This window comes from Cebidichthys violaceus, unplaced genomic scaffold (genome assembly GCF_023349555.1).
Source record: "Cebidichthys violaceus isolate CVI_PGR_0920_01 unplaced genomic scaffold, fCebVio1.0.p SCAF_15, whole genome shotgun sequence".
NCBI classification, from domain to species: Eukaryota; Metazoa; Chordata; class Actinopteri; order Perciformes; family Stichaeidae; genus Cebidichthys; species Cebidichthys violaceus.
In genome coordinates this window covers 10,537,079-10,564,342 of record NW_027176318.1, presented here as the reverse complement: position 1 = coordinate 10,564,342, position 27,264 = coordinate 10,537,079, and the positions used below count along the sequence as shown (strand labels likewise).

Below are 27,264 nucleotides of genomic sequence, written 5' to 3'. Positions count from 1 at the left end.
AAAAAAAGTCATAGTATAACATGTCGAAAAAAGTCATAGTATATTATGTTAAAAAAAGTCATAGTATAACATGTCGAAAAAAGTCATAGTATAGAATGTTTGCTCTACTATCTATCGTATAGCATGAGTAAAGAAATACAAGATACGCACTTACAAGCTTAGGCCAAAACTCCCGATCTTTCCACTAGAAGTGATTATGTCCCTTATTCAAAGAGGAGATCCAAGCAAAGTAGGATTCAAACGGTTTATTCTCATCTGCAATATAATCGCCAATCAAACGAAGCAAAGAGCAGTCAAGAAAAGACAACTCCTAACCACTTGTAAGGAACGTATAAGGAGCTCGTCAATATCTAAAACAAATAATAAAAAGTACATTAAACAGCCATTTTACTGTAATATTATTTCATCTAAATTGTATTATACATTCACTTTTCAATGAAGCCTTTGATGAACCGAGGTAATAAGCAAAGAAAAACAAGACAGACGTTTAGAAACGGGTTAATCAGGAATAGATTAAGGGAGAGTGAAAAAATATTAGATTTAAACAACATATAAAAGTAATCACGGACCTGAAGAACAACAGATTGAAACATAATGTGACATTTATTAAAAACTCTCTTTTTATGCTACCCCAGGTGCCCTACTGTCTAAAGTACAGATGAGCTTCCGCAGTAATATGATTCAATAATACAAGTTTCAGTTATGAATGCAGCGTTTTTAAATTTCAAACTCAGTGCTCAAAAAAAAAAAAAAAAAAAAAAAAAAAAAAATTCTCACAGTAACGCATAAAAATAAAAAAAACAACACACACAAATGGCAAACAATGAAACAACAGATGAGTTCTCTGCTGATCAGCGAGTCCGTCTTAACCGGGTTTCCTCGGACCAAACACGGCTCCTCTCCAGGTAGGAACACCATCGGTCTTAAACTGTCTGCTTCCTGTGATGCTGGTGTTTTCTGGACTCCACTCTGTGACATCATTTGCAAGAAACTCAGCTCGCTTGCCGCCTTTGTTGGCCACTCATCCATTACAAGACCTTAGTTTTTCTCAAGCGTCCGTGAAAAGTCTCTTTGGAAATGTGGCAGGCGTAGAGAAGCTCATATGTACTGCATGTGTGTGTATGTGTGTCGTTTGGGTTTTGAGCGTGGGGTCAAAATCCATACTGGAGAAAGATGGAGCTTTTATGTTTTTAAGAGTCTTTTTAAAAATGTCCACCAGCTCACGGTACACAAATCACTGCCGGCAGAAGAGAAGGCTTCAAACATGCATTGGTCTAAAGCGTGAAAATGGCTTTGGATGAGGCAGCAAAATCCCAAAAAACAACAACAACAAAGTAGTAGATGGGGTGAAAAAGGGAGGAGGAAAAGCCGAGATATTCTTTGGCTGTCCATCGGGGAAATTCACACGCACAGAACTCTGGGGAACCTGAGAGAAGAAGAGAATGTAAATTAAACTAATTAAAATGTGTAGAAGAACTGCAATACTATTAGCAAAACACCTCCTCCATCCTTTCAAGAAGCCACATCCAATCACTACCATATTGTGAATCATAATAAAATAAATAATAATCCGACCTGTCCTCAGTGAAGCCGTCCATTTCCTCCTCGTCATCCAGCTCCATGTCCAGCTCATTGTCGAGACAATCACGGCCATAGCCGCTCAAGACGCTGCAGGTAGGAAATATTGTTACACCATCATATGTATTCACGCCTTGTGTTGGATTAGATCAACAGCGTATATTGATCATATTTGTATTTATTATTTTTATGAGTGTGCTGTGGCTGCTGACCTGACGGAGCGACACGTGAAGAATACGATCCTCTTTAGCTTCTTGTTGTAGAAGAAGTAGTTGAAGGACCAGAGGCTCCCCTCTTCACCAAAAGGGTCCGAGTCCAGATCAGGGTTGTAGCTGAGAACAAAAACAGCAAGCTTAGAACCGACTGAACTCAAGGATTTCCATTAGCAGCATACATCATCTGCTGTATCACTCACACACACACTCACACTCACACACACACACACACACACACACACACACACACACACACACCTGTAAATGTCACAGCTCTGCAGGTTGATCTCCTGGTCGATGGCGTTCCACAGCTCCGGCCCCAGAGAGTTGAACTCCTCTCCCACAGCTGAGAACAGGCTGCCGTTCACTGCATTGGCCACCTGGAGAGAGGTCACAGTCAAATTATTATTATTATTATATAAAAAGATGTGCAGAGTGCAGACTCAGCTACAGAGGAGCACACTAACCCAGTTGAGGCTGGGCTCCCGGCTGAACTCGTGGGCTCGTGCGGCGCTGAAGTCGTAGTCCGGCCTGAAGGACTCGTTGAGCGTGGTGATGAGGTAGAAGAGAGTCTTCCTGCAACACTTGTCACTCAAGGGGTTCTCCCCGTCCTCACTGCTCTTCCCCAGCCTGGACAGAAAGGGGAACAAAATTCTTCATTAACTTATCTATTGATTAAGGGCTCCCGCGTTGTCCCTCTTCACTGTGGGCTGCAGTACTCACTTTGAAGGGCTGGTGGACTGAGGGGGGGAGAGGGCCTCCAGGACGTGGGGCTCCCCCTCCTGGCAGAATTGCTTGAACATATGTTTATCGTCGCCTGCCATCTTACAGGAGTAGCTCTCCATCCTGGAGGGAAACAAACGATATAATACCACATGATCAATATTCATGAGCTGAATGAAACACATGGGCTGTAAACAGCCTGAACTACTTCCTTTATGTTGTGGAAAAAATACTAAATAAATACTGTACGACTTTATAGAACATATTCTAGAATACCAGCAATGATACAGACGTCTTTTCTTTATTTGTGTTATTGAGCGCCGACTTTACCACTTTTAATGTTACCATAGGTTTGGCTATATATAGAGCAACCTGAGCTGAAAGAGCACTATGACCGCTGACTTTTTAAAAACCAAACAGAGAGCCCTAGTCACAAGTCAGGGCTAAAAAAAAGCTCACGCTTGTCCGCGCTTGTGGGTCAGCCGCCACTGTGAACAGATATGCAAGCGGTGCGGTCGTTTGTTTTGCCTCCTCCCACCGATGGGTTACGCAAGAGCAAGGGTTACGCAACTTAAGACGGACAGACCGCCGAGACCCTCACTGGCCTTGCCAGCCTAATTTTAGGGACATTGGTTGGCAGCAAATACCGCAGTGGGAACAACTGCACCCGTTTTCCATCCACTACACAGCTGACCCGCCAAAACACAGAGTAACCAGATGACAACGGAGCAGAAGACTGTCAACATGAACATTTTAAAAACGGCAACAAGCTCTGCTAACATCTGGTCACAAGCAGCTGGTTTACACATTCATGTGGTTTAATGCATTTAGTTATTAGTGGACACTATTTACCGTCAATCGTTCTATTTCTGTACCAAACAAGTGGCTTTAAGTACAGAGTATTGATACGGTCTTAAAATCAAAAGCTTGTCTGCGGCTTGCAACTCCTGCTGCGATGATGGGCTGCCTCAGTAATCCACTAAGCAGTCTAAACACCAGCAGCTCTCAGCTATCATGCAGCATCACCGTACGTGTGTATGTGTGCATACATACATACGCTCCCAATAACACCCTTCACTACAGTCTCCAAATAGCCACAGAGTGGTGTGAGAGGACACCGTGTTGTGTGTTGTGTGCGTCAGCCCAGGTCACAATCGACACAGAAGCTCGGTTTCACCACCCACGCTCAAAAGGCCTGCGCTCAGACTGGGCCGCATAACTTCACAACCCACCGGCCTTTATGTAACTGCACTGTCACTGGAACCGCAGGCCTGCTGAAGGCCTTGCATAACCCACGTCAAAAACACGCAACTATTAGTTTTCAGGTTAGCCGTCTGTTTGCCTCCTTCAACCGCTCATGCACTTCATCCATGGTTAATGACATCATAGCAGACAAGGTTTCTACTGTATAAGGAAAACTTACAGTCAAGCTTGACTACAGTGGCTCTTATTTTGGTATAAACACAACGTCTAAAGTCTGTTGATGTGCTACAAAAAGTGAGTGTGTTCCATGTGTGTCAAATCACAACTGAAGCTTGTCTGAGTGAAGCAGACCCTTAGAAAAATTATATTAAAAGTCTGTAAATACCCTACTTATCCCTTGAAATTAAGATTGCAGACATGTGTCTGTGTTTCTCTCTCGTGTATATATATATATGTGTGTGTATATATATATATATATATATATATATATATATATATATATACACACACACACACACACACACACACACACACACACACACACACACACACACACACACACACACACACACACACACACACACACACGACACTGAGAAGTTGTTAATGTTGCAATACAATCTTTAGCTCTAGCTTTGGCCCTTACCTGCCAAGAATGCGAGACTCTCCTGTTTCAACACACAGCCGAGAGCCGAGGGCTTCAAAGCTGGAGCTTTCCAACAGTTTCATTGTGATCTGTGAATAACAAAAAAAGCATCATCAAGTGAAGTCAACCGTCACCTAAAAGAGACCTGCGTTAAACAAACTTGTTTTTTACTGTGTATTTCGTGATTACAGTCTATACGTACCGTCTATAAATGTAAAGATTGTAACGGTATTAAAATCATAAATAGGCCATAGTCATAGTATGACATGCAAACGCAAGTTATAGCATTTCGAAAAAAATAATAAAAAGTATTTTAATCAGGAAATGCTTCATTACAATTTAACAATAATGTATTACACATGCATACAATTTTAATAGTGCAATGGTTGCAATGTTCGCTCAGTTCCTAAACAACAGTATTGGTTAAGGCAGTAAAGACAAAATATTAATAAACAACAACAACAACGTATGTCTCTGTAGATAACAGCGCCCCCGTGTGGCCACATTATAGGACACAACACAGTTTCCTCTTTCTGTAGACCACTGCCCCTCCCCCACCCTGCTCTATCGAAGTTGACAAATCGTCTTCCTGGTTCAGTACGTCGATGTTAAAGCACAATTCACTTACCGAGCAATGTTTTCAGCACACAGGCAGATGAAACAACGGGTACCGTAGAAACTCGTCTTCTTAACCTAACAGGCGATTCTGTGACGTAGGAGATTATAGCGACCCCCGCTTTGTTGATGACCACGGCTAACGTTAGCTAACGGGTTAGCAATGCTAATAACGTTACCTCACTTCTTCACTTCACAGCCGAGCTATTTAATTCGTACTCGAGTTTAAGTATCTTACAAAAGCACTCGGTCGAGAATGCGTTATTCTGAGGCCTTTTTTTAAATTTATAGAAAAACTGCTCTTGCCGATTAAATGCGATGAGATTAAATCCAAAGACTGTTGGCGTCCGTCGGAGTCTGTCTGCAGCGGCATCCCTTTCGACCTGATGTCACAAAAAGACTCGTAATCGTTAAATCAAGTCGCCTTTTTTACCAAGCGACTCGATCAGAGTAGTAGCAACTAACGAGCTACCTATCCGAGTAATTCAGCAAAACGGGTCAAGGGTTTTTGCAAATGGTCGATTACGTCAAAAGCACATCTACTCTCATGAAAACAACGGAAACCACTGTGTGGTAACCCAGCCCCTTTTCGTTTATATACGCCTGGCTAACGTACACGCCTACTTCTAGAAAATCCCTCTCGTGATTGGCTGTTCACATGGATGACAACTAATGATTGGTCGAATCTTGCTCGGTCAAATCATAGGTTAGAACTGTGTCAAATGTCTTGACTGTTTATCGCAACGCAGCAACAGCTAATTCAGAGTTGTTTTGCTTGTATTTAATATATGTTTGTTCACTAGCTGTCTAGGATTTGCAACAGTCATTTGGAAGCATTAGAATACTTATAAATACGTATAAATGCATCTATTCTCAGTCTCTCTTTCTGCATAAAACACGTAGTATATATATTTCCTCGACGGGATCTGGATCTATTTTCTTCATGATCAAATGGTCCAATATCGTCTTTGCGCACCAGTATTGTTTTTTGTGTGTGGTGGTTTCGAGATCTATTTCGCCTTTGCCCTGTGTGTTGTCAAATGTTATGTCTCACTTTTATTATTGTATTGTAAAACAGCCTGCACGGAACTAAATTGCACGAAATGTGCTGACTGGTTTCAATGAAGTCTTAGTGTAGGCTCAAGCAGCATGCAGCCACAGTGTGATGATCCGGAGAGATGACATCCAGAAAGAAAGAAAATATCAGACTCGCGGAAACTGCTATATTGCGCACAATGAATGGATCAATGAAACAATAAAATGGATACTAAAGCATATAATTACACTACTTTATCGGCCCAGTGGCCTAATGGATAAGGCATCAGCCTCCGGAGCTGGGGATTGTGGGTTCAAGTCCCACCTGGGTCGTAATTAAATGTATTTATACAGCCTTAACAGATTAGGAGTGATGTCACTTTACATTCACATCTGATAACAAAATACTTGCTTAACAAAACATCAACAAAAAATATAATTCTGCATTCATGTTACACTTGTAAATAATTACCACAACTTCATCATTTTAACATTTTATTGACAGAAATACAAATGGTATTCAGAAATCACCAAACAGTCATCAATGGTTTGTCAAGTCTAACTGATATAGTCAGAAACATTGTCCAGGCCTGTGCACTCATTGTCCAGGTACTCTAAAATCACATCACCCCCATTGTACAGGGGAGTCACTTGGTAAGCCAGCAGCGAGAGCAGAGTGTCGTCCATCTGGAAAGCCTCACCTGTCTGAGGATGACATAACCGCAGCTTCTACAAATGGAGAAGAGAGGCATGCTGTTAAAGTGTTGTACACAAAATAAACATGCTATGGCTTATAAGTTTAGCAAAACATGGAATTCCTTTGTTCTTTCGTACCTCATTGGCTATAAACTACAACTGTAAACTTTAGCTGTCATGCTTACGGCTGTTTGGTAAAAACTGGTTAACCCAGCTTCTTGTAATGGTATGCATGTGTCCTTTTTTTTATCATATTTTAAAGATTGGAAGTTATGGAGAAGACAAGAGAATCTAAGAAACAAGGGAAGCAGATGGGATAATTGACTCTACTTTTGCGATGTGTTACCTTAGCTGTCAGTACATTATTGTTGTTCTTGAGGCTCGCTAAAGAAGCTGCATAATCCACCACTTTCCCCACACTCCATTTGGAACAGAAGAACATGGGTTGGCTGGAGTCTTTGCATTCTTTAGGAAGATAAACCTGAAAATAGGTTCTCTCTGTCTGGAAAGCAAAACAAGTAGTAGTCAGTTGGATAAAGTAATAAACATATTATCAGACTACTATCAATGAATGGAATCGAGACAGCTAGCATTGTACCTGTGGCAGCCCCTTGTCTCCTGCAGCATGCAGCTTCACTTTCATTAATGCTACCTTGGCTGCAGTTGCGCTGCTCTTTGCTCCTCTGCGTCCTTTACTTTTAGATGTGTCCTTGGACTCTGAGTCGCCACAAGACAGAAATACAAACACAATCCAAACGTCAGTAGGTTGAGGAATACAATTAGTTATGACAAAGACGAGAGCATTTTGTTTAATACTGATCCCATGTGGACAAATAAGGAATCACAGAAGAAATGCTGTCAAGATGGCATCTACCAGTGACCGTACGACATCGTAACTAACCAACAATCTTCTGCACCAGCTCTTTGGTGGCGGCCATTCGAGGCTTTTGGACCTCCAGCTTCTCACACTTGTGATCATCTTGATGACGATGGCTGTAAGGCAAGAACAAGAGAAACATGAACCTTTCAGTTTACCGGTTTCATTGATAAAACAGGGAGCAATGTAGTAACCCCTTTCCTTTGACTGCTTCTGTATGAAGTATATGAGCTAGGATGCACTGTACAGATCAACACACGTCATGTTGTTTTATAAAAAAAGTTAAAGAAAAAGAGAAGAAACTTTAAACTTACGCCAAACAGAAGTGTTTTTCACACTGCGGACATATTACCGGCAACAGTTCTTTCCCCTTGCAGTCTTGAAATGAGCATGGATAACTTGTGCTGCCTCCCGCAGTCTGGGATACTCTTTTCACTGGCTCCTGGAAAAAAACAAAGGAAATATTAAAAACAACCCAGTCAGTATCAAAGTAACAGAGGAACAAATGTTCCTGTAGTAATCTTATCAAAGAAGGACATTTAGAGTATGTGATCAACAACACAGTGTACCTCTGAACATGAATGGGCCTCTCTGCTTCTGTGATCAAGGCTGTAAGAAACAAACAATATGAATGTTACAGATTCAAAAGAAACACACCTTTTTGATGAGGATGGCTTACATTTGGTTGTTAAACATTTGTGACCAAAATCAGTTTATATCGGATTGAAGTTACTAGTATTTAAGCAAATCGTACTTGTTTAAAGGCAGTAGAATTTTGTCTTTCTTAAAGTTGAAGTTTTTATTTAATGTGGAATAACTATTTCATCACTTAGAGTAAGGTATGACTGTCTTTCCACTGGGATATGTTGAATTCTTACCAGAAAACACCACTGCAGAGCTCACAGACAAATGGAAGGAAATCTAAAGAAAGAGAACAACATGGAGTTAATCTCAGAGCTGAATTAAAAAACTTCATAACGCAGAAACCTCACAGCCAACTCTGTCTGATAGGTACGAGGTATTGGGGAGAGGTCTGAGAGTAGTGATGGTAGATAGTGGATTGTAGCGGCTGTACAGTGACGCTGATTCATTTGAATCAGGCAGAAACGTTCACTAGTAAATACAATAAAGTTACCTGAGAGATCAACACAATCTCTTCGTAATAAACCGTTGTATGTAAAAGCTTGTATTTTTTATAATAACTGGACACTGGTGTCCAACCATGATTAAAACGGTTTAGTTAGCGGTTAGCTTGCTAGCTACCTTAGCGAGCTAGCAGTTACTGACATAATAAAGATAGCTAGCCTAGCTAGCTAGCTGACAGGCTAACCAAGCTAAAGAGCCGCTCGCTGTGTTTCATATTAACAGATACGGCAGAAGAATACCACACGTCAACATCGTTTGCTTTTTTTGTATTCAGACGGAGAGGAAACGGACCATTCTGACTGCAGGAATCGATCTGACAATGCTTCCCAATGTCTATTTCAGCCATTAGATAGCCGCTAGTATGCGGATGTCAACACGAACTCTGACCCCAGCAGTGAAACCACGTGACTGAGTTTTCACTATGGTCATATTAATTGACATGTTTATTTTGTGGGGCAGTAGTTAGTTTTCGATTAAATTGGGATGCAGGTTTAGTAATACGTTTATTTCTTTAAAAAAAACCAAATGTTTTAACTACCAATGCTCAGTGTGAAAAAGTAGAGGGCGTCAGGTGTCACTACGTCACTCAGGTAATGGTGAAAGGTGTGGCGAAAGGTGCGTTCACTGGCTGGTTTGAATTGAAAGCACAAAGCCGTCGAGCTGGAAAATCTGCTCGGAACACACCCGCCTGTAAAAACATTGTGAAGTAGGACGTAGAGAGGCTGGGAGAGCTCGTGTACACTTCAGTCACCTTCGCAGTTTACAGCTAAAAAACAAAAATGAGCAAAATCGCGAAATTATTCAAGGGGAGCTCCAGCTCGAGCTCCAAACACCACCGGTCGCGGGGAGGACCTTCACCCCAAGAGGCCATTCACAAACTCCGGGAAACAGAAGAAATGCTGACGAAGAAACAAGACTACCTGGAGAAGAGGATAGAGCAGGAAATCATGACCGCCAAGAAGAATGGCACAAAAAACAAGCGAGGTATGATTTTATACCTATATCCGTGCACCTGCTTCTCTTTGACACTGCCTTTTATTGTGCTGCCAGCTATTGAGCAGCCTGTTGTAAACCTTTAACACGGTTTAAGGGACATATCACAGTACAACTTTGTATACGTATTAAAGAAGAGGTTAGGAACAACAAGGTCCCCAAAGCGTGGCCACACATACTTCCCAACAAGGTAATTGGCCGACAGTGATTTGTTTTTGTTAAGCAAGTATAACAGGTTTGTAACAAGTACAAGACAGATAAACTAAAAGGAATTTAATTGTATTAATAGACTGTATAAGTGTATATCCCTGTGCAAAAAACATACAGTGTTTTTGTCAGTTGAATCAGCTCAAAAATAAGCAAAGACAAAACTAAAAATAGACAAAGGGAGGAACTGTGGTATCTTTTGTATGTGAACGCCCATCACTAGACGTTCTCAAAGAACTAGAGCAAAGGTGGGAAATTATGACAAATAATCATACGGTATTTCTTTTATCAGCTGCCCTGCAGGCCCTGAAGAGGAAGAAGCGCTTGGAGCAGCAGCTCACGCAGATCGATGGCACTCTCTCCACCATCGAGTTCCAGAGGGAAGCTTTGGAGAACTCGCACACCAACACCGAGGTCCTGAAGAACATGGGCTTTGCTGCCAAGGCCATGAAGCAGGTCCATGACAACATGTAAGATGGTCCATTAATAAAGTCCTGGCAAGATTGTATTTTGGTATTGAGCAACACACACAATTTAAAATGAAAGGGCAAATAATCTCATGTAATCCTTCTCTCATTTTCAGGGACATTGACAAGATAGATGATCTGATGCAGGATATCACAGAGCAGCAGGACGTGGCCCGAGAGATCAGCGATGCAATCTCCGGACCCTTTGGCGAGACATACGACGAGGTTAAGACCTTATAGTTCCTCCATCAAAACTTTCATAGCATTCACTCTCCTTTATGCAACACATATTTTTGAATTGTACTTTCAGTGTGACGCCTGCTAAACTTTTACAAAAACGCACCTGACAACAATCTTTTCTTTTCTTAGGATGAGCTGCTGGCAGAGCTGGCAGAGCTGGAAGAGGAGGAGCTTCAGGACAGCATGAAGAGCATGGGCGGACTACCCAGCGTGCCCAGCACCAAACTGCCTTCAGCAAAGCCCAGTCACCGCGCAAGTAAGTGCAACACCATGTTGGACGGCAAATCACTACAGCCGTTCGATCGCATTCCTTGTTAACCGTTTCTTTCTTTTTACAGCAACCAAGAAAAGGGTTGAAGATGATGACGACATGCGTATGCTGGCATCATGGGCAACTTAAGTACATTAAAGTAGCCTTCATGTACTTCGCCAGATCGCTCTCTCTTGTGTAAGCTTTACTATTTTTTTAAGGTTTTCAGGGAAAATGAAGAACATTATATTATTTTTAAAATAAGCTTTCTGTCTATGTCAGTTTACAGGTTATAGTTATCAAGAAATAAAACATTTTGAAGTGTAGAAATCTGTATTTTCCTGTCTTTACATTGATCATTCTTACTTCGCCTGTACATAATGCACTACTTTCATAGCCCTAATGAAGACGTGGATATGACTGATGTGTTTAACTCATAGAAGAGAATGTCTAACAACTGTATTGGCTGTAAATAAAGTCTGATTTTGCATGAATGCTGTAAATATATTGGTTTCTTGCTTGCATTAACTTTCAATAAAAAAATCAGTACCATATATATATATTGTCTCATAATATTTGTCTACTTTATTTATAGCGGCTTGGAAATTATATTTGTTTGGATTACAAAAATAAACCTACACATATTGGTCAATGTGGACTTATGTATTATTTGTAATAAATAATAGATCAGAGTCAAAATACAAATATTGAGTATAAAAATGCACAGTATATACAATGAAATAGAATAGTATTAAATTAACTAACTAAACAGTAGTGCAACGTTAAATTAACTAAACAGTAGTGCAAAGTTAAATTAACTAACTAAACTAGTGCAAAGAATTTTTAATATAACGGATTTATAGTTTTGTGAATTATTTGACCAGAAAATAATACAATATATCTATATAAGTAATATGGTTTATGTTATTTAAGGTGAGTATTGGACTTTTTAAGACATTTCAGTTCACTTGATATTCATGTATATTTACATTGTAAAATTACACTTGTGTCGTTATCTTACATCCGGAAGACTTTTATTTTGAAGGATGTAACCTTCTCACATCGGTTAGCTTCACGCTTCTGTAAGCAGGTAGAAGGAAGTCCTCCGTCCGGCGAAACTATACGCCCAAAGACAAATAATACCTGAATAAAACCCGAATCAGGGTTAAGACAGAGTATGGAGGAGACTAAACCACGTCAGACGGAAGGTGAGCTACTCACTTTACGGTCTAGAATTGTATCGTTAGCGTCAGTTGTCAAACAAATATGGTTGAAGTTTCCGCGGCTATTAAAATTAGCGCTAAGTTAGCAAACTGTTTGTAGGCTAAACATTAGCGTTAAACCGGAATGTGACACGTTTCAACACGTAATAAGTCACGACGAAGAAAGACATATTCCACGTACGTCCGTGTGTTATTACACTGTTATTAACTTAATAACAGTGTTAATACCATATTTTATGCATCAAATATTTAAAAAGTACTGTCATTGTTTTTTGTCTTCTTGTAGTATGTTGTATTATGAGTTTTATATGGTAGATCAAAAAACAGTACAGTACACATACATTAGGTTGAACTAAATTATTAGTCATATAAGCAGTTAGTTTACCGAAAAACATGGTTAAACTATCAGATGATCAATTGATTGTTTAGGTAATCTTAAGTCAAAATGAATTGATGTAATTCATTGATAACAAAAATAACCTTGTATGTAAACTATTGACAAGACAATAGCAACTTGTATCAATACTGAATTATCTAAATTTGATGACCACAGCCACGGATGCTTCTGGACCAGAGCAGGAGGCCAAAAGGGCTGCAGCCAAGGCGGCTAACCGCCTGCCTGAAGTTCGCCTGGTGGTGCTGGGCTGGAGGTGGCCGGGGAAGAGCCTGACTGGAAACACCATCATAGGCCGAGAGGAGTTCCGCTTGGAGCGGGCATCCGAGTTCTGTGTGAAGAGACAGACGGAGGTGCTGGAGCGGCAGCTGACCGTGGTGGACACTCCGGGCTGGTTCTCGGCCCAGGACACGCCACCCTCCTACAAGCAGGAGCTCGTGAGGGGGGCGACTCTTTGCCCTCCGGGTCCACACGTCTTCCTGCTCGCCATCCCCGTCGGCATGTTCACTGAGGTGGATCGCGCTCGCATCGAGGAGCACGTGAGCCTCTTTGGCGAGCGCGTGTGGAAGCACACGATCGTGGTCTTCACCTGGGCCGAGGTGTTGAGGACCATTTCCATCGAGAGGTACATTCGCAGGGAGGGCAAGGAGCTGCAGTGGGTGCTGGAGAAGTGCAAGCGAAGGTACTTTGTCATTAATAACTGCATGTTCGGGGAGCATCCCCAGGTGGAGCGTTTGCTGGAGAAAGTGGAAAAGATGGTGGCGGAGGAGGGGGGCTACTACAACCCAGAGGAGGTGGAGAAGGAGGAGAAGAAACCTCTGGATGAGAACCAGAATCCAGCGAGAGAGGGACGGGAGCTGGGGGCACGGCCCAAACAGAACTCTGTGCTGAGTTTGTCCAAAACCATGGATGTGGAGCCGCTTTCCAGTGAGTGATGCACACGTTTCGTCAGACCGGAGCCTAAACATGTCATGAGTTTATTTCTTTTATTATTTCAAGATAACAATTAAAGATCAGTAGCCTCTAAAACAGCACTCAAATAATGACCATGATGTAAAATTGGAGCCCTGTTAATAATGCACTGTGTTTTATTGTAGATTAGAAAATGATGGACCCTCTCAACCACAACCACAAGAAGGAAAAGGGTAACGGAAATCCCACTGAATGTAGAAACTAGTGTGATTTATTTATTTTTATAATCAGACATGTTACTGTGTATTGTAGTTGTGTGCGTTCTTTATGATTCTCACTGTGATGATACGAGAGGCCTTCATATTCTTTCATGATTTATTCTCCCCCGTTTCATTTAGTGCTTTAGATTTAAAGATGTTCTTGTTTTAGCATCTTGAGGGTTGTGTGATGGGAGGGATTTAATCTAATCCAAAGCTGTTACATGTCTGGCCATCATCAATGTGTAAACTCCTTAAAGTCTTGGCGAATACCAATGGCAGAACTGCACTAATAAACCTACTAATATTCTGTCGATGACTGCTCAGGGAATTGCTTTTTTTTTTTGTTGCGATTCCCATTTGTTGTGACCAAACTGTAAATGCTTTTCTCGTGCTGCGATGTTATTTACTCTCTCAGTGTACAGTTATAAAGCACATTGGTTATTGATTTTACATTTATATCACTGTGGCAGAGGGATATGTTTCAGGAAAGGATGCGCAGACACGAAGAGCTGCAATGATCAGCTTATCAACTGACAGAAAAGATTACCGATTAATAGTTGAAATAATTTGTTTTAATCAGAAAAGGGAAATATGCACTTGTTTAAATTTCTTGTGGCGTTGTTGATTTTCTGAAAGTAAACATTAATATCTTTGGGTTTCATAGTGTTTCATAGTGTGACTAAATATGCAATTTAAAGTCATCTTTTTTGTCTTTAGGGGACTGTAATGGGTATTTTTCCAAAACATTCTGACATTTAAAATGGCAGATTTGATTGACTAAACAATGAACTAATAGAGAAACTAATTGTCAACCTTAAAGGACGCCCAGACACTGCTGCTGTTGACTTGCTCTTTAAGGGGACGAGCAGTGTGTTTGGTGAGAAGCACTGAATGTAAACATAACTCGGCAGGCGAGGTTTTTGTTTGTGGAAAAACAATAATCTGGGTGAACCACTGCTGTAGTCTGTTGCTGTCAGTAGGCTCCACAAGCAGTAAGCGAGCCTCTGCGACTCTTTGTTCTGGTGTACTATTATTGGACAGTGGAGTCAGCTGCTCTGGACAGACCCTCCAATATTCTGAGGACGCGTGTAACCGGGTGTTTTATAGGCCCTTGATAGCTCAGATGAATCAGGTACTGTTACACCACCGTCTGACCACACGCAGGTGACCACAGTAGTGATTCGATGCCGTGAACGTATCCCTCTGCTGCAGATCAGTTCACGTATACACAGTCACCAGCTGTCAGTCTAACTCTGGGAACACTGCTGATTTAGTTGTAGTTAACCCAACCCTGGTGAAACGCAGGCGTGACAGACGGGATTGAAATCGACCGACTCAAAGCCTTTAATTATAGGGAAGCTGTAGATACTGTTCCTTAAAGAAGCTGCCAGTCTTTTTGCATGAATGTGTTTTTGCTTCGTAGCGAGTAGAGAGCAAATCCAGTGCTGTATACTCAGATATGACGTGTGGACAAATACTGACGTGTTTGTTGACACGTAGTGCTGAAATATGATACAGGAAAGAGGTCTGCTGTAGACCTAATGTACACTAGTGCCTAAACTTAGCATGTAACACTGCTACAGATGTGGGGCATACTGTATTTAATTAAATGATAATTCGTTTTCAAAGCAACATGGAACCACTAATCCACCACAAAACAGCAGAGTTATTGAATTAAAAGAATATATATATATATATATATATATATATATATATATATATATATATATATATATATATATAAAGGATGATTGGACACAAAATGAGGTCAGGATATAGCAGACGTGTACAAAAACGCAACCCAATCCATCCCCCCTTTGTAGCAGTGTTTGTAATGGTAGCATGTGAATCGGGTTACTCTTAAGGAAGTAATGAAGGTAACAGAGGCGACTGCTTTTGCTGTATCATCTGTAGGCCTGAGACTTATTGTCTTATTGTTATTATTATATGTCTTATTGGCCCCCACACTATTTGCAGTAGGTTTGCTTTTTAGAAATGCTCTGTGTTGTTCTTCTTCTAAGCTTCAAATAAATGTATATTTTGATCTAACTCTGGGGCCTGTTCCTTGAAACATTTACAGGTAAATGTGCCTCTTTAATTTCTAAATTATGGGTTTGAGGTGAATTTTAACGGCTCGGCTGTAACTGCAGGCCATGAACTTTAAAACTATTGGCTTGAATAGAAGCTATAAAGCTCACTAAGGCTTCAACTTACTGTAGATGGATAGTTCAGTTAATGAAATGTGGAGAAGAAAATGTAATGTTTATGTCTTGTTTTATGTGACCGTCAGTCCAAAACCACAAGATATTAAATGTATTATCATATATGACACGTAGAAGCAGTAAGTAGTCTTGTTTTAGTTCCTTATGGACAGCAGTTGTGCTCTGTGGTTTGACCACTAGGTGGCAGTAAAACATCAGGTCACAGAGACGATGGGACACGTTTACAACAGCAGCAGTTATGACCTTGTCTACAATAAACTGGATTTGGGGAAAGTAATAGCTGGGTGTCACAACGATTAGCACCCACTTATTGTTTAGAGGCGAAATGTGCAGCGCTCGTCTTTATGCAGCACGCTTCATTACTTCCTGACTCTGTCCTTGAGTTATTGCTCCAGTGCGGAACATTCTAGAAGTTTAATTCTCTTGTTGTCCTTTGTGCTACTGCATGGTCTATTACAGGGGTGGTCAAACTATTTCCACTGTGGGCCGTAAACTGAAAAATATACTAGGCAAAGGAGTCACGGGGCAAAACAATAGTAAGTGTGTATTTTTCAAAGTTAAAAGCCAAATTAAGCCATAAAAAAAAGGTATTTTCTGTCTAAATAATAATGCTCTTTAAACCGAATGCTGCATGAAGCTGCGGGGAGGTTTCATGCTCAAGTGATTGACTTGCAGAATGATTATTGACAGTGAAAAACTGGATTTCCTCCAAATTAATCAGCAAGATCTTATTTTAATTTCTTGGCATGCATTTATTTAATTAATTACGGTGGCTGAACAGTGCATTTCAGTTTCTCCGCTGCTGCTTTGAATGCATGTGCACACAGATACTGATTAATGGAACCGTGGAAGCGGTTGTATATTAAATTAGCTCCCTCTATCCTATGGCGCTGTAGAAATACAACCGAATGTACACTTAAATGAAAAGCAAAGACATCAGAAGACAGCAACTGGTGCACTATAGAGAGGGTGTGTTTGTTTTTAACAACATTGTTTATTATTTCAAATGTAATCAAAACAACAGTAGTTACAGAAGTTACAGACAGAGAGCTATGATACTGTGTGATTTTGAGCCTCGTGTGTCATGATAAGATAAAACAAGGTCACAGTTTCTTTATATTTAGCTCCGACGATCGGGCCTGTGAGACCCAACACCTTTCGAGCCAACCCCATAAGTCAGAGAAAAAGCAGTAACACATCTCAACAACACCACTATGCTGCTATTCGTCATCTAAAATAACTTTGTTAGGAAAGTGGGAATTAAAGTGATTAGTCAAGTCCAGTGAAGCAAGTGAAGACTTTTGCTGTTTACATCATCAAAGTGTTTTAACACAAAAGAATCCGACTGTAGGACGGTGAATATAAAAACACTTGCAGGTTCAGGTGCCAGTGAACACAAGCAGATGTGCCAAGCACACTCGCAAAGGAGCATTTCTACGCAGAGGGGTCAATGTTACCAACATTAGAGAAAGTATCTGTATGCATGAAAAAGCCTGTTAAACGTTATGCTTTTTAAACACTGATGCTGAAAGGAGTTACGAGGAGTCATAAACGAGGGTTTGAACTCTCAATGAGGCCACATTAGATCTCAGAGGGGTTGTAAAGACAAGGTCTACGTGAGGGTTTTAAACAGCCAGTGAGTCCTTGATTTGGTATTTGTGCATTAATCTTGTGTGCATCTTTGGGTGTGTCGATGTCCATGAGAGTGTGTATTTGGAGGATGAAATTTACTTGTCAGCTGTTGGCTAAACTCCGCCCCCTTAATTACTGGTGCTACTCCAGTTAAACCTTCCCTTCTCAAACCTATGTTTACAATGATAATGTGGCAGGTTTACATAGACTGTATATAAGAAGCAGATACCATCAAATTAATTCATTATTTTTTTAAAACAATACTTTGCAAAGCAAAGGACCATTCCAGTCTCTGGAATGTATTGCTAGCTGTAATTAAGCTAGCTAATTGGTGTAAATAAGCTAGCTAATTAAGCTAGTTAGGCTCACGAGTCGTTTGAAAACATTTCAATCTTTCCAGCTGACTTATTTTAAAACACAAATTTTGTAACAGCGGTCTTTAAAATGCACATGACGGCTGCATACATAATGTAGCTTAAGAATAAAAGACTCCAGGCTAACGTAATCATAATTATTAAACGATCTTCTAGCCATCTGGATGAGACACTGTTTCGTCCACTGCACGATAAAAACTCATGTTTAACCAGTTTCCTATGTTGTGACTGTTTCAATCCAGGTAACGTTAGCCAGCAGGCTAAGCTAGCGGTGAACATCTTTGTGTTGAAAAGGAAAAACGGGCGTAATTGTGATATTTAATATTCAGGAATATTTTTGTATCCATATATTTCATATATATTTCGAAGATTCTTTGGGGATTCAGGAAATACCTTCAATAGTTTGTAAACTATCTCTTCAAACATTAATTATTTTGTATGGAAACCGATGGTTAGCTATAGCTAGCTAGCTATCTTGAGTAATTTGTAGCAGGAGTCAGGGCGGAGCTGCTAACGCTAGCCTAAACGCTTATAGCTTCCAAGCTGGCTTCCACGCAATGCTAACTTTAGCAGTTCAGCAGATTTAACTTTTTAACTCCACAATGTAATGTAACGCTGCTCAGTTAGTAACGCTAGCTAATGTCACACCTCGTGGTCTCGGAAGTAAGCTCGATTGCTAGCTAGCCACTGTAGGATGTAAGCTAGTTAGCCAAACGTACTTTAATTTTGGGCGGATAAACACACAGTTTAATCAATTCATCTTGTGTTTTTTAGATTGAATAATAGACACCATCTATAATCAATACACTATAGCTGTAGTTAGCTGGTATGTTCTGGATGGTAGTATGGCTACTGAGGACGTTGAGGTAAACACTTGAAAGAATGATGCTGATTAGTCTTTGGTCTCAATGTGATGAAGACAAAGTGGGAATAAAACAAATATTCCAGATGATTGTTATTTTTGTGTATTTACAGTGTCAAACTGAATGGGTGTAATATTGCACGTTTTATTTTGCAGTAGAATTCTAGGGTGCTGATCTTAATTGAGTCTACAATCATTTGGCATAAAAGCATGATTTTTGTCTTGCGATAATATTCTTAAAAGTAGAAGTGAATGTTTGGATCTATTCAGTCAGAAGCTGTGTGTATTGATTGGCGACAGTAATAATTGGAACAATATTCACATTTAAGTAAAAAAGTAGAGAAAAAAAGGCCACTCATAAAAAAAATTAAACGTTGTTGTTTCTCTGTATACTCTACAAATGTTTGCCATGAGTTACCTGAATCTGCAAATGTTTTGGCCTTGGTATATACATTAATGTGTTGACGCGGATGAGTCGACCATAACTTAAAACAGACTAGCCTATGGTTATTCTGGCAACATACTAGAAAAGGAAACCACACTGTAAAAATCAAGAGAAACTCCAACCGTACCAGTGTGTTTTTGGCTCACACAAACGATATCCAGATACCTCAGATTCAAATCAACAAGAACCACCTGTGCACAGCCAGCTCAAACATGTGCACCCATAAAGCAGGTGGATATCCAATCACTAATGTAAACTGCTCTCTTTTGCATTCACACACACACACACACACACACACACACACACACACACACACACACACACACACAGAATCACTTACACTTTAGAAAATATATTCAGCATACACACTCACAAGCGCCTGTCTTGTAAATCTGCATTAATACCACATGTCAAATGAAAATAAAAAAATGTGCAAACTCTAGTTAGGGACAAAATGGCACGGCAGTAATGTAAAAAAAAATGCAAAATACATAAAATGCTATCCATGATGTAAGGAATCAATCAATGAACCAATCAAAAGAATAAAAGAACGATAGTGTGTGCCCGTCACCCATTTCAAAAAAATGAAAAAACATCTTACACTTCATTTTCAGAGAATGAAAACAGCCAAACATCACAAACTAATTCAACACCGCTGCTGTGACCGATCGCAGTGACAGGACTTCAGCTTGGCGTCATATCGCTCGGCTGCAGCCTCTCTGTGCAGGGCTGGCGGTGGAAAAGTCAATTCAGCCTGCTATGGTATTGAAAAGCAATACCGACGTCTGTACAGATACAATGTGCCAACCCCTGTGAAAACAACATACTGAAAGAAAAAGGAAAAGAAGGAGAAACCTGATGGATATACAAAGGCCTATACAGTATAACCCCACCAACAATAAAGTGGTAATCTCTGTTCACATACTCTGTATTGTTTCTGAAAATATATATTGTATACTTCACCCTGCTCCCCCCCCCCAACCACACCAGTATCCAGTCTAGGCAGTCAGGCTGTACAATCCCTCCATGGCGTCGATGCTGCTCCCTCCCTCTGCCCCCAGTAGGTCAGGTCTTTGCCAACAGGAAGTGAACAATGGGCTTGCTGGGGATCAGTTTTCAGGGTTTTTCCTCACTTCCTCATATCGTTGTATTCCAGTCTCATCTGACGCTCAACGGGCCGATTCCACAGTCTTAGTGAGTCATTGTGTACACTGATGAGCAGATCCTGGAGGTTCCCTGGTGAGAAGCCCCTGTGGCGGAGGAGGAGTGGGGGGGGGGGGCGCAAGGATGCAGATGCCCCCTCCTCCCTCAGCACTGCTCAGACTCGATGAAGCCCTCCTTCTCATGGCCCACTGGCTCCACCTCTGCGTAGGCCGGGTGGCCCGACCCGCGGCGGAACTTCATCGCTGGCCACCTGCTTGGGCGTCTCTGTGGAAGGAGAGAACGTGTGCGAGGACAGCGTTTAGGAAGAACGGTGTCACAGTGGCATCAAGGCTGAGGTTGATCTTTGTCTGTGACCTGAGGAGAGCCTGACTGTCCAAAATCACTCCCCACTGACTATATAGTGATCTGTATTTACTCTCAGCCATTTGATTTGACTGCCGCTTGATTCTATTGTACATTGTCATATTTTAATGTTTCTATTCTACTGTGTTAGAGTACATTATTGAGCGTCTCATTACACAGGGAGTAGTGGATGAGTGAATAAAAGAGTGATCTCAGAATTAAGCAGCGACGCTCTGCTGAGTTGAGGTGTCGTGTTTAAAATGACACACATAGAAACACCTCAATAACATGTTTCCTCGTGTTGTAAAACCTCAGATGTCTTGACACGTCTGAGACGTAGGAGACTATTTATTTGAATGACTGTTAGGGGCCCGGAGAAGTAAAACAATGCAGTGTTTCACAAGGAAGAAGCAATAAGTATAATTTCATGAATTTCTTTTGTTTTTATTCTAACCAGGAAATCATCTCGCGACCACTTCAATTGATTCTGACATTCTGACCAAATGAGCATCCATCCATGGCTAAAAACAATGCCCAACAAATGCACTACTTATTTATGTTTGAGTAAAATATAATAAACGCTAAAGTGCCCAGCAAAGAGAAAGCTCTTTTTACATCTTTCGTAGTAACAAATGACTGAGTAGTCAGACAGTAGTCTTTTCATGAGATTTGTTGACAATAAAAAAGAATATCATCGGTCTTTTCCTTTAAAAACATAAACTATAAAAGTTAAACTTAGTATGCCTGATGTTGACTTCACTTAAGAAAGCAAACTCCACATCAGGGAGCTGCTGTGACTGATGGTGACCTTGTAATACTGACAATGAGAGCGACTTTGAAACATGAGCGGCTTTGTTTTCAAAAGATGCTTCTCTCTCCAAACAGCACCTACTCTGTGAATTCACATTGATTTATTAAGAAGCACTGTGTGCACCAAGTTTCATCATCCCCCCTCAAAACATCTTAATCCTTATTTAAAAGTTAGGAGTTGAAGGATGAAAAGCACTGAGTGCTGATTGAATGAGGTTTTATTTGAATCTTCTCTTGCTATTACACTTGAATGTCTGAAGGTTTGAGGAAAAAGGTATCATTGTTTAACTTCCAAAATGCCTCAAATATAGGAACATACCAATATATGAAACACATCTTATCATCCTACAGCTCTTTAAATTCAGATATTTTTCTGTTTATCTAACTTTTAAGATTATGAGCTATTTTGTTTATTAAAAAAATGTCACAAGGTCCATTTACTCGCTGTGTTTGAGCTCTTTATCATATCACACAACCTTCCTCGGCAGATGAAGTCGCCCAGTCGTCACAGCGTTGGATATATTTGTATTTTTCAGAGCACTTCAAGGACTTCTTGTACACTTTCTGTCAAGTATGAGCTGCTAGTCTCAAACGCTCCAGAGCAGCTACTAAATGGACCTCGTGGTGAGATTTAATTTACTTCTCTTTCTAAAAGGTCAAGAACAAACGTTCACTCTCAATGACCGATTTCCTTTTGGAGCGTCACGTCAGCTCGTCTCCACTCACCTCGATGAGGAAGAGGCTGGCTGCGGAGGTCGGGTGGTGGTAGATGTACACGGTGACCAGCACGCCGGCGACCAAGACGAGCATCACCAGGAGGATGCCGAGGATCAGACCGGTGTGCAAAGGGTGTGTACCTGACTTCCTGTCTACAGCGCTGTCTGCAGGCAGCACTGAAAAACAAAACACAGACAAACCCTGTTACAGCTTTTAATAAAGAGAGACATGCTTTTGAAATGATAGTGTCAAAAATGCAGGGATACTTTGGATAAAAGCAAACACCAAAAGTACGTTTTTATGCTTTTACTGCAGTGCTGTTCTTGACCAGCAGGGGGCACTCATCATTCATCAATACCCTCTTTTGTAACATGTACTAATATGCCTTAAAACTGACATGCTTGTAGCTCAAATGTAACTAAATGTCATCGCATTGAAAAAGACAGACATTTAAAACTGTAAATCTACTTCAGCCGTGTGTGATTGAAAGTGGTCATATGCATTTTCAGTGGATTCCACGGGGGGGGGGGGGGGGGGTGTTAGAGATTCGAGGGGACATTTTCTTCACTTTGAGACTAAATTCAAGGTACAGGGTCTTCAGCACTCTGTTGCATGATCATTCTGTGGTCTGTTTAGGTAATCGTGAGCAGCTCTCCCGTCAAATCAGGCCTATAGATGCTGAGAAGAGTCCAACTGTAGCCTCCAGTCGTGGCAATGAAAAGCTGAAGAGGCTGTATATAGTGACTACCTCATCATTTTGTCCTTCAGCGAGCCTTGGAAGACATATCCCTCGGCGTGTGATGTCTTAGAAGCTAAAGCACTTTTGTCAGATTCACATTGGAGTCGACCCAGCAGGTGTTTTGAGAGTTCTTTTGAAGATGATGAGAACGCTCCGTAACCTTTTGGGCACATCTGTTTTTAATCTACGGTGGCATAATTTACCCAACACAAAAAAATAAGAGTCAACAAACATACAAAGAGAAACAGTGAAGCGTGGGGGGGGGGGTAAACTAATGAAGTGATTATGAAACAAACAGCAAGAATGCCCTCATAGCTAATCTCACAGATTTAAAGCAGGATCAGCTCAGATCTGTTCACACGGCTGCAGATTTCTTTTCCTATGCCCCTTTGACAACCTCTCCCCGGGCTCCTCCCTGGCTTTAATTAGCAGCCACAGCCATCGCCGAGCTTGTCAGCCAACCAGCTTCTCCCCTGGCTCCCTGCCTCATTGATTCCCGGCACACAGAATAACCGGGTGGTAATCAAACATGTCCAGTGTGTGTGGGCGGCCACTGTGAACGCGTTGGTCGGTGAGTCTGTGTACAGCCGTTATGTGCACTCCTAAAATTTGAAAAAAAAGGGCAAAGTATGGATGATTTGGTGTGCTGAAACATCACTTGATATAGTTTCACATTAAACAAACACAACAAAACAATAGATTACCTCTATTGTCCAGTTTTCATAATGCCATTTGATGCTTTTCATGATAGTTCTTAGAATCAGCCTTAAACGTAGCAGCTCAGGAGCCATACTCTTCAGAGGAAAACAACTTGAAAGAGAAATTACATTCTTGTTATTGTGCTTAAACCTAATAAACGCAGCATATTCTTCTCTTGTTTTCTCAGAAAGGCAGTTCTTCCTGCATCTATCTGCCGGAGCTACAGAGTCCAGGAGCCATCTCTTGGTCAGCTGGAAGCCCAAGCAACGTGGCAGGCTGTTGGTCCGGGTCGTTAGTAGGTTAGCGGGGGGGGGCATGAGACTGAGCGAAGATGCAGACACAATGAGAAATCAAACTGCCCAGCAGCTACATAACCAGCGGGATGCTAGAGGAGACAGGTCTCAGACCCCTGGAGGAGCGATCAGGACTCTTCTGAACGGTGCATTTAAACCAATAAGACAGCGGGGTCCACGCCGGGTCATAGTGGGTCGTTAAAAGACAGGACAGTGAAATACAATGCAGTTGTAAGTGCATTAAGAGTCTACAGTCATGCTATTGCTGCCATTTGCTAATCATGTAAAGTTGTAAATAGTTGAGGCTGATGGGAATGTCATTCATTTTGCAGGTATTTGAGCATAAACCCCCCAAAAATGAATTTAAACTTTGACCTCTTGGTGGCGCTAGATGAGAATGTCATTTTGGATTTTAGCAACCAGAGGTGACACGGGAGGATGGAGCTCAGTCATGTAGTCAGTCTACTGTTGGCACACAATCCTATCTCAGTCCATCCAGTAGTGTTGATGAGACTAAAACTGATCATTATTTTCCTCGTCTTGATGACGATTAATGCAACTATATCAAGTATTTATCTGATCACTCAATTAAAAGGGAAAACTGCCCATTGATGAGTGAAATCCTAAAATAATTTTGTCCAACCAAAAGCATAAAAGCCAAAGATATTTAATTTATATTTATATAACAAAGAAAAAAATAAATCCTGTCATGTAGCAAGCTGGAACCGACATCAATCAACATAGAGCCGTGCTGTCAGCACGGCTACAAATATTCTAGTTTATAATTACGGAAATAATTGGTAATATCTATCACTGCACAACAGAGTCTGGACACAGAAATGACTCGTCTTTAGCAAATTGCCCTGAATTCATTCTCCATTAGCTTTGTCCTCATGTCTGCTAGAACCTGAGGAGACTGACGGAACACTAATAGACAGCAGAGCTCTTAGACGCCAATAAAAGACATTAGAGCTATTGAGAAAGGACAAATGAGACCGAAAGAAACCCAGCCAAGTTGCTTCTTTTCCAGCTCTACATTAGTGGAGCGCAACCGTTCATTCACCTTTTTGGAAACTAACAATACAACAGACCTATAATCCAGAATCTTTGTAAATGGATGCTGAGGAGTGGCGGTGCTGAATAGAAACTCTGGACAAAAGGGTGATCGACTCCTGTTGTTCCTCATCTCAGCACTGACTGTAGCTGTTAATACCTCAACGTTTCCTACCACAGTTAAGGTCAGAGGTCACTTTAACTGTAACGGACTGATATGAGAGCTGAACAGTTAAAGACATCCTAAATTATCTAGGTCAAGATGCATGAAAAGATACACTCTGGTTAATTAAACCTGTTAATACCCAGTAGTACTCAACTATCTTTCACCTGGATATTAGAAATTAATGCTTTTTTAGGTCTTTACTGCTTTTCACCTTGAATAACATCATTGGCAGGTATTCGGTGAGAAAAGGTCGAATGTATGAAGACAAAAAAAAAAAAAGCGCCACGCAGAGAGAGATGTCATCATAGTGCCAGGCGGAGTGATGCCGGAGTGATGAGAGACACGCCGCGTTTGTGTAATGAAAGTGTGATAGAAGCCGCCGATTTCCAATTCCTCTCAGGCTGGAAACATTCGAGAGGACATCTCTGAAAACTGAGAGAGCTGGAGGACATTTCAGAGTTGGGATGTTTTGCACATATGTGGGCGTTAGTGGTAGTGGTGGCAGTCACCAGGAGCCCCATGATACGATATAATCACGATCCTTATGTTTTGATTATTGAGATATCATCTGCTGCGATTTATTACCTTTTTTACCTGCAAATTGTCCACATCTGTTTCGTGTAATGACCTTTTACTCGGTTCATCTCACTTTCATTGCAGCAAAATGGGTTTGTCGAGCAGACGGACTGAAGTGGACCGAAAAAGCAAAATCGAAAGTGTTTCTTGGCATCCGTGTATCGACACAATATTGCCATGCAAAATATGGCGATGCTATGCTGTACTGATCTTTTCCCCCAGTTTGTATATACAGTAAGAGAAATGTTGAATTCTCAAGGTGCATCTGTCAAATTACTTGTGATGTAACTGAGTCTGTGGCTTTTGTCTTCATGCAAGTAATTCATGCAAACAAGATCATTTCCTTCCCTCCCATGATTACATGTTTTTTGTTTGTTTGTTGAATACACAAAGGGGCACAGTATGTTTGTATTTGTACAGCCACATCTTGAAAATGAAAATGTATCATATACATGGTTCTTCTGTTGCCTTTGAGACTTCATTTGACTCAACACAACTTCTACTTTTGGGCACAAACTCCCATACCTTCCTCTCACACCAGTTCAGGCAGTTTAATTGATTGCCGCATCCCACAGAGAACAATTAAGCTTCATACTTGTCGGCCGCTGGATGAGGTTTATCAGCTGATTGAGCCACACGTCCTCCAAAAAGATCAAAAAGCAATCAGGGACCAATACGTCAGTGGTGAGAACAGAAACAGGAGGCAGACAAGGAAACACAGCAGAGAGACCCACCTTGGTTGTCTCTGAGATGCAGGGCGATCTTGGTATCGTCTGTGAGGAGACAAAGAAAGAAAGACTCCATCATTATGTTTTCTCTTTGTAGTTTGTTTCTGAAGCTCTGATAATATAAACAAAACTCCCAGAAGGCCTAAATGAGATTAAGCATCTTTCATTAGTGGAAATTTCAACATGAAATTTACTCCACTTAAAATCTGATTAAAAATGAATGCTTTGAACAGAATGGTCCAGCATGCATAATTCAGCACATAAAAGCTGTCTGGGGTTAACTATACATGTGAAATATGGAAATGTAGCGTGGCCCACTTCTCCTCGAAGGGTAGCAGGCATTTACGCACACCATAGGATTCACATTATGCAAATTCAGCGCACACACCGCCACCACCACATACATCTCACTGAACGACTTAATTCAAAGGGATTTTCTATTTCAATTTTTAAAGAACCACTGCAGCAACATTTTATGTTCTGAAATGAATCATTAAATGAGATATGGTACCGTAAGAGAGCGCAGTTCAATCCCAGACCGGAGTGAGGGTCATGAATATGGATCGCCATCGGTGCTCAAGGGGAAGAAGCTAGAATATCTACATCTGTGTTCAGATTTATAACAGAGCTGGGTCTATTCTGGATGAAGAATTGTCTGTGTGAACTTGTTTTCTTATGCCATTCGTACGTATGTATGAGTTAGGTTGCCCACAAATTCTACTAAATAACATAATGTTTTAACAATGTACCCAAATTCCTCAA

At 41.0% G+C, this 27,264-nt stretch overlaps 5 protein-coding genes and 1 non-coding gene across 7 annotated transcripts in view; 3 read left to right on the top strand and 3 right to left on the bottom strand.

Moving 5' to 3' along the window:
- Window positions 1–230: 230 nt before the first annotated feature.
- Window positions 231–5,534, bottom strand: maf1b (MAF1 homolog, negative regulator of RNA polymerase III b). Its single transcript, XM_068709943.1, has 8 exons — window positions 4,994–5,534; window positions 4,366–4,454; window positions 2,517–2,639; window positions 2,261–2,423; window positions 2,052–2,173; window positions 1,791–1,910; window positions 1,576–1,668; window positions 231–1,426 (listed from the first exon to the last, which is right to left on the bottom strand). Exons 2-8 carry the CDS (start codon window positions 4,446–4,448, stop codon window positions 1,402–1,404), a joined length of 729 nt encoding a protein of 242 aa, XP_068566044.1. The 5' UTR covers window positions 4,449–4,454; window positions 4,994–5,534; the 3' UTR covers window positions 231–1,401.
- Window positions 5,535–6,275: 741 nt separating this feature from the next.
- trnar-ccg (transfer RNA arginine (anticodon CCG)) lies at window positions 6,276–6,348 on the top strand. Its single transcript has one exon. It is a non-coding gene; the product is annotated as a tRNA-Arg (tRNA).
- Window positions 6,349–6,497: 149 nt separating this feature from the next.
- On the bottom strand, window positions 6,498–9,115 carry zfand1 (zinc finger, AN1-type domain 1). Its single transcript, XM_068709508.1, has 8 exons — window positions 9,026–9,115; window positions 8,467–8,509; window positions 8,158–8,197; window positions 7,903–8,030; window positions 7,613–7,704; window positions 7,310–7,428; window positions 7,058–7,213; window positions 6,498–6,744 (listed from the first exon to the last, which is right to left on the bottom strand). Exons 1-8 carry the CDS (start codon window positions 9,078–9,080, stop codon window positions 6,574–6,576), a joined length of 804 nt encoding a protein of 267 aa, XP_068565609.1. The 5' UTR covers window positions 9,081–9,115; the 3' UTR covers window positions 6,498–6,573.
- A 247-nt stretch (window positions 9,116–9,362) lies between these two features.
- chmp4c (charged multivesicular body protein 4C) lies at window positions 9,363–11,445 on the top strand. The gene is made up of 5 exons (XM_068709506.1): window positions 9,363–9,718; window positions 10,227–10,404; window positions 10,518–10,626; window positions 10,771–10,897; window positions 10,980–11,445. Exons 1-5 carry the CDS (start codon window positions 9,514–9,516, stop codon window positions 11,039–11,041), a joined length of 681 nt encoding a protein of 226 aa, XP_068565607.1. The 5' UTR covers window positions 9,363–9,513; the 3' UTR covers window positions 11,042–11,445.
- A 522-nt stretch (window positions 11,446–11,967) lies between these two features.
- gimap4 (GTPase IMAP family member 4) lies at window positions 11,968–15,729 on the top strand. Of its 2 annotated transcripts, XM_068709942.1 has the most exons (3): window positions 11,968–12,099; window positions 12,668–13,435; window positions 13,606–15,729. In XM_068709942.1, exons 1-3 carry the CDS (start codon window positions 12,069–12,071, stop codon window positions 13,608–13,610), a joined length of 804 nt encoding a protein of 267 aa, XP_068566043.1. In that variant the 5' UTR covers window positions 11,968–12,068; the 3' UTR covers window positions 13,611–15,729. The 2 variants fall into 2 exon arrangements, with proteins under 2 accessions (XP_068566043.1, XP_068566042.1); XM_068709941.1 differs by having other exon boundaries at window positions 12,668–15,729.
- A 1,147-nt stretch (window positions 15,730–16,876) lies between these two features.
- Window positions 16,877–27,264, bottom strand: part of plxdc2b (plexin domain containing 2b) — an 81,978-nt gene continuing 71,590 nt past the window's right edge. Inside the window, exons 12-14 of the mRNA XM_068709940.1 lie at window positions 26,509–26,547; window positions 22,258–22,424; window positions 16,877–20,643 (exon numbers count right to left, since the gene is read on the bottom strand). Of these exons, the coding sequence (XP_068566041.1) occupies window positions 20,524–20,643; window positions 22,258–22,424; window positions 26,509–26,547 (326 nt within the window). The 3' untranslated portion in view covers window positions 16,877–20,523. The remainder of the gene's footprint in view (window positions 20,644–22,257; window positions 22,425–26,508; window positions 26,548–27,264) is intronic.

Excerpts from the sequence above, each read along its gene's own strand:
- maf1b (XM_068709943.1), bottom strand. The coding sequence starts at position 4,448 with ATGAAACTGTTGGAAAGCTCCAGCTTTGAAGCCCTCGGCTCTCGGCTG. Across the intron at positions 2,640-4,365 it reads GAGTCTCGCATTCTTGGCAG|GATGGAGAGCTACTCCTGTA; the intron begins GTAAGGGCCAAA and ends GTTTCCCTCCAG. Across the intron at positions 2,174-2,260 it reads GGGAGCCCAGCCTCAACTGG|GTGGCCAATGCAGTGAACGG; the intron begins GTTAGTGTGCTC and ends ACCTCTCTCCAG.
- zfand1 (XM_068709508.1), bottom strand. The coding sequence starts at position 9,080 with ATGGCTGAAATAGACATTGGGAAGCATTGTCAGATCGATTCCTGCAGT. Across the intron at positions 7,214-7,309 it reads GAGACAAGGGGCTGCCACAG|ACAGAGAGAACCTATTTTCA; the intron begins GTACAATGCTAG and ends TTTGCTTTCCAG. Across the intron at positions 6,745-7,057 it reads ATAATGTACTGACAGCTAAG|AAGCTGCGGTTATGTCATCC; the intron begins GTAACACATCGC and ends CTCCATTTGTAG.
- chmp4c (XM_068709506.1), top strand. The coding sequence starts at position 9,514 with ATGAGCAAAATCGCGAAATTATTCAAGGGGAGCTCCAGCTCGAGCTCC. Across the intron at positions 9,719-10,226 it reads TGGCACAAAAAACAAGCGAG|CTGCCCTGCAGGCCCTGAAG; the intron begins GTATGATTTTAT and ends TTCTTTTATCAG. Across the intron at positions 10,627-10,770 it reads TTGGCGAGACATACGACGAG|GATGAGCTGCTGGCAGAGCT; the intron begins GTTAAGACCTTA and ends TTCTTTTCTTAG.
- gimap4 (XM_068709941.1), top strand. The coding sequence starts at position 12,069 with ATGGAGGAGACTAAACCACGTCAGACGGAAG. Across the intron at positions 12,100-12,667 it reads TAAACCACGTCAGACGGAAG|CCACGGATGCTTCTGGACCA; the intron begins GTGAGCTACTCA and ends TGATGACCACAG.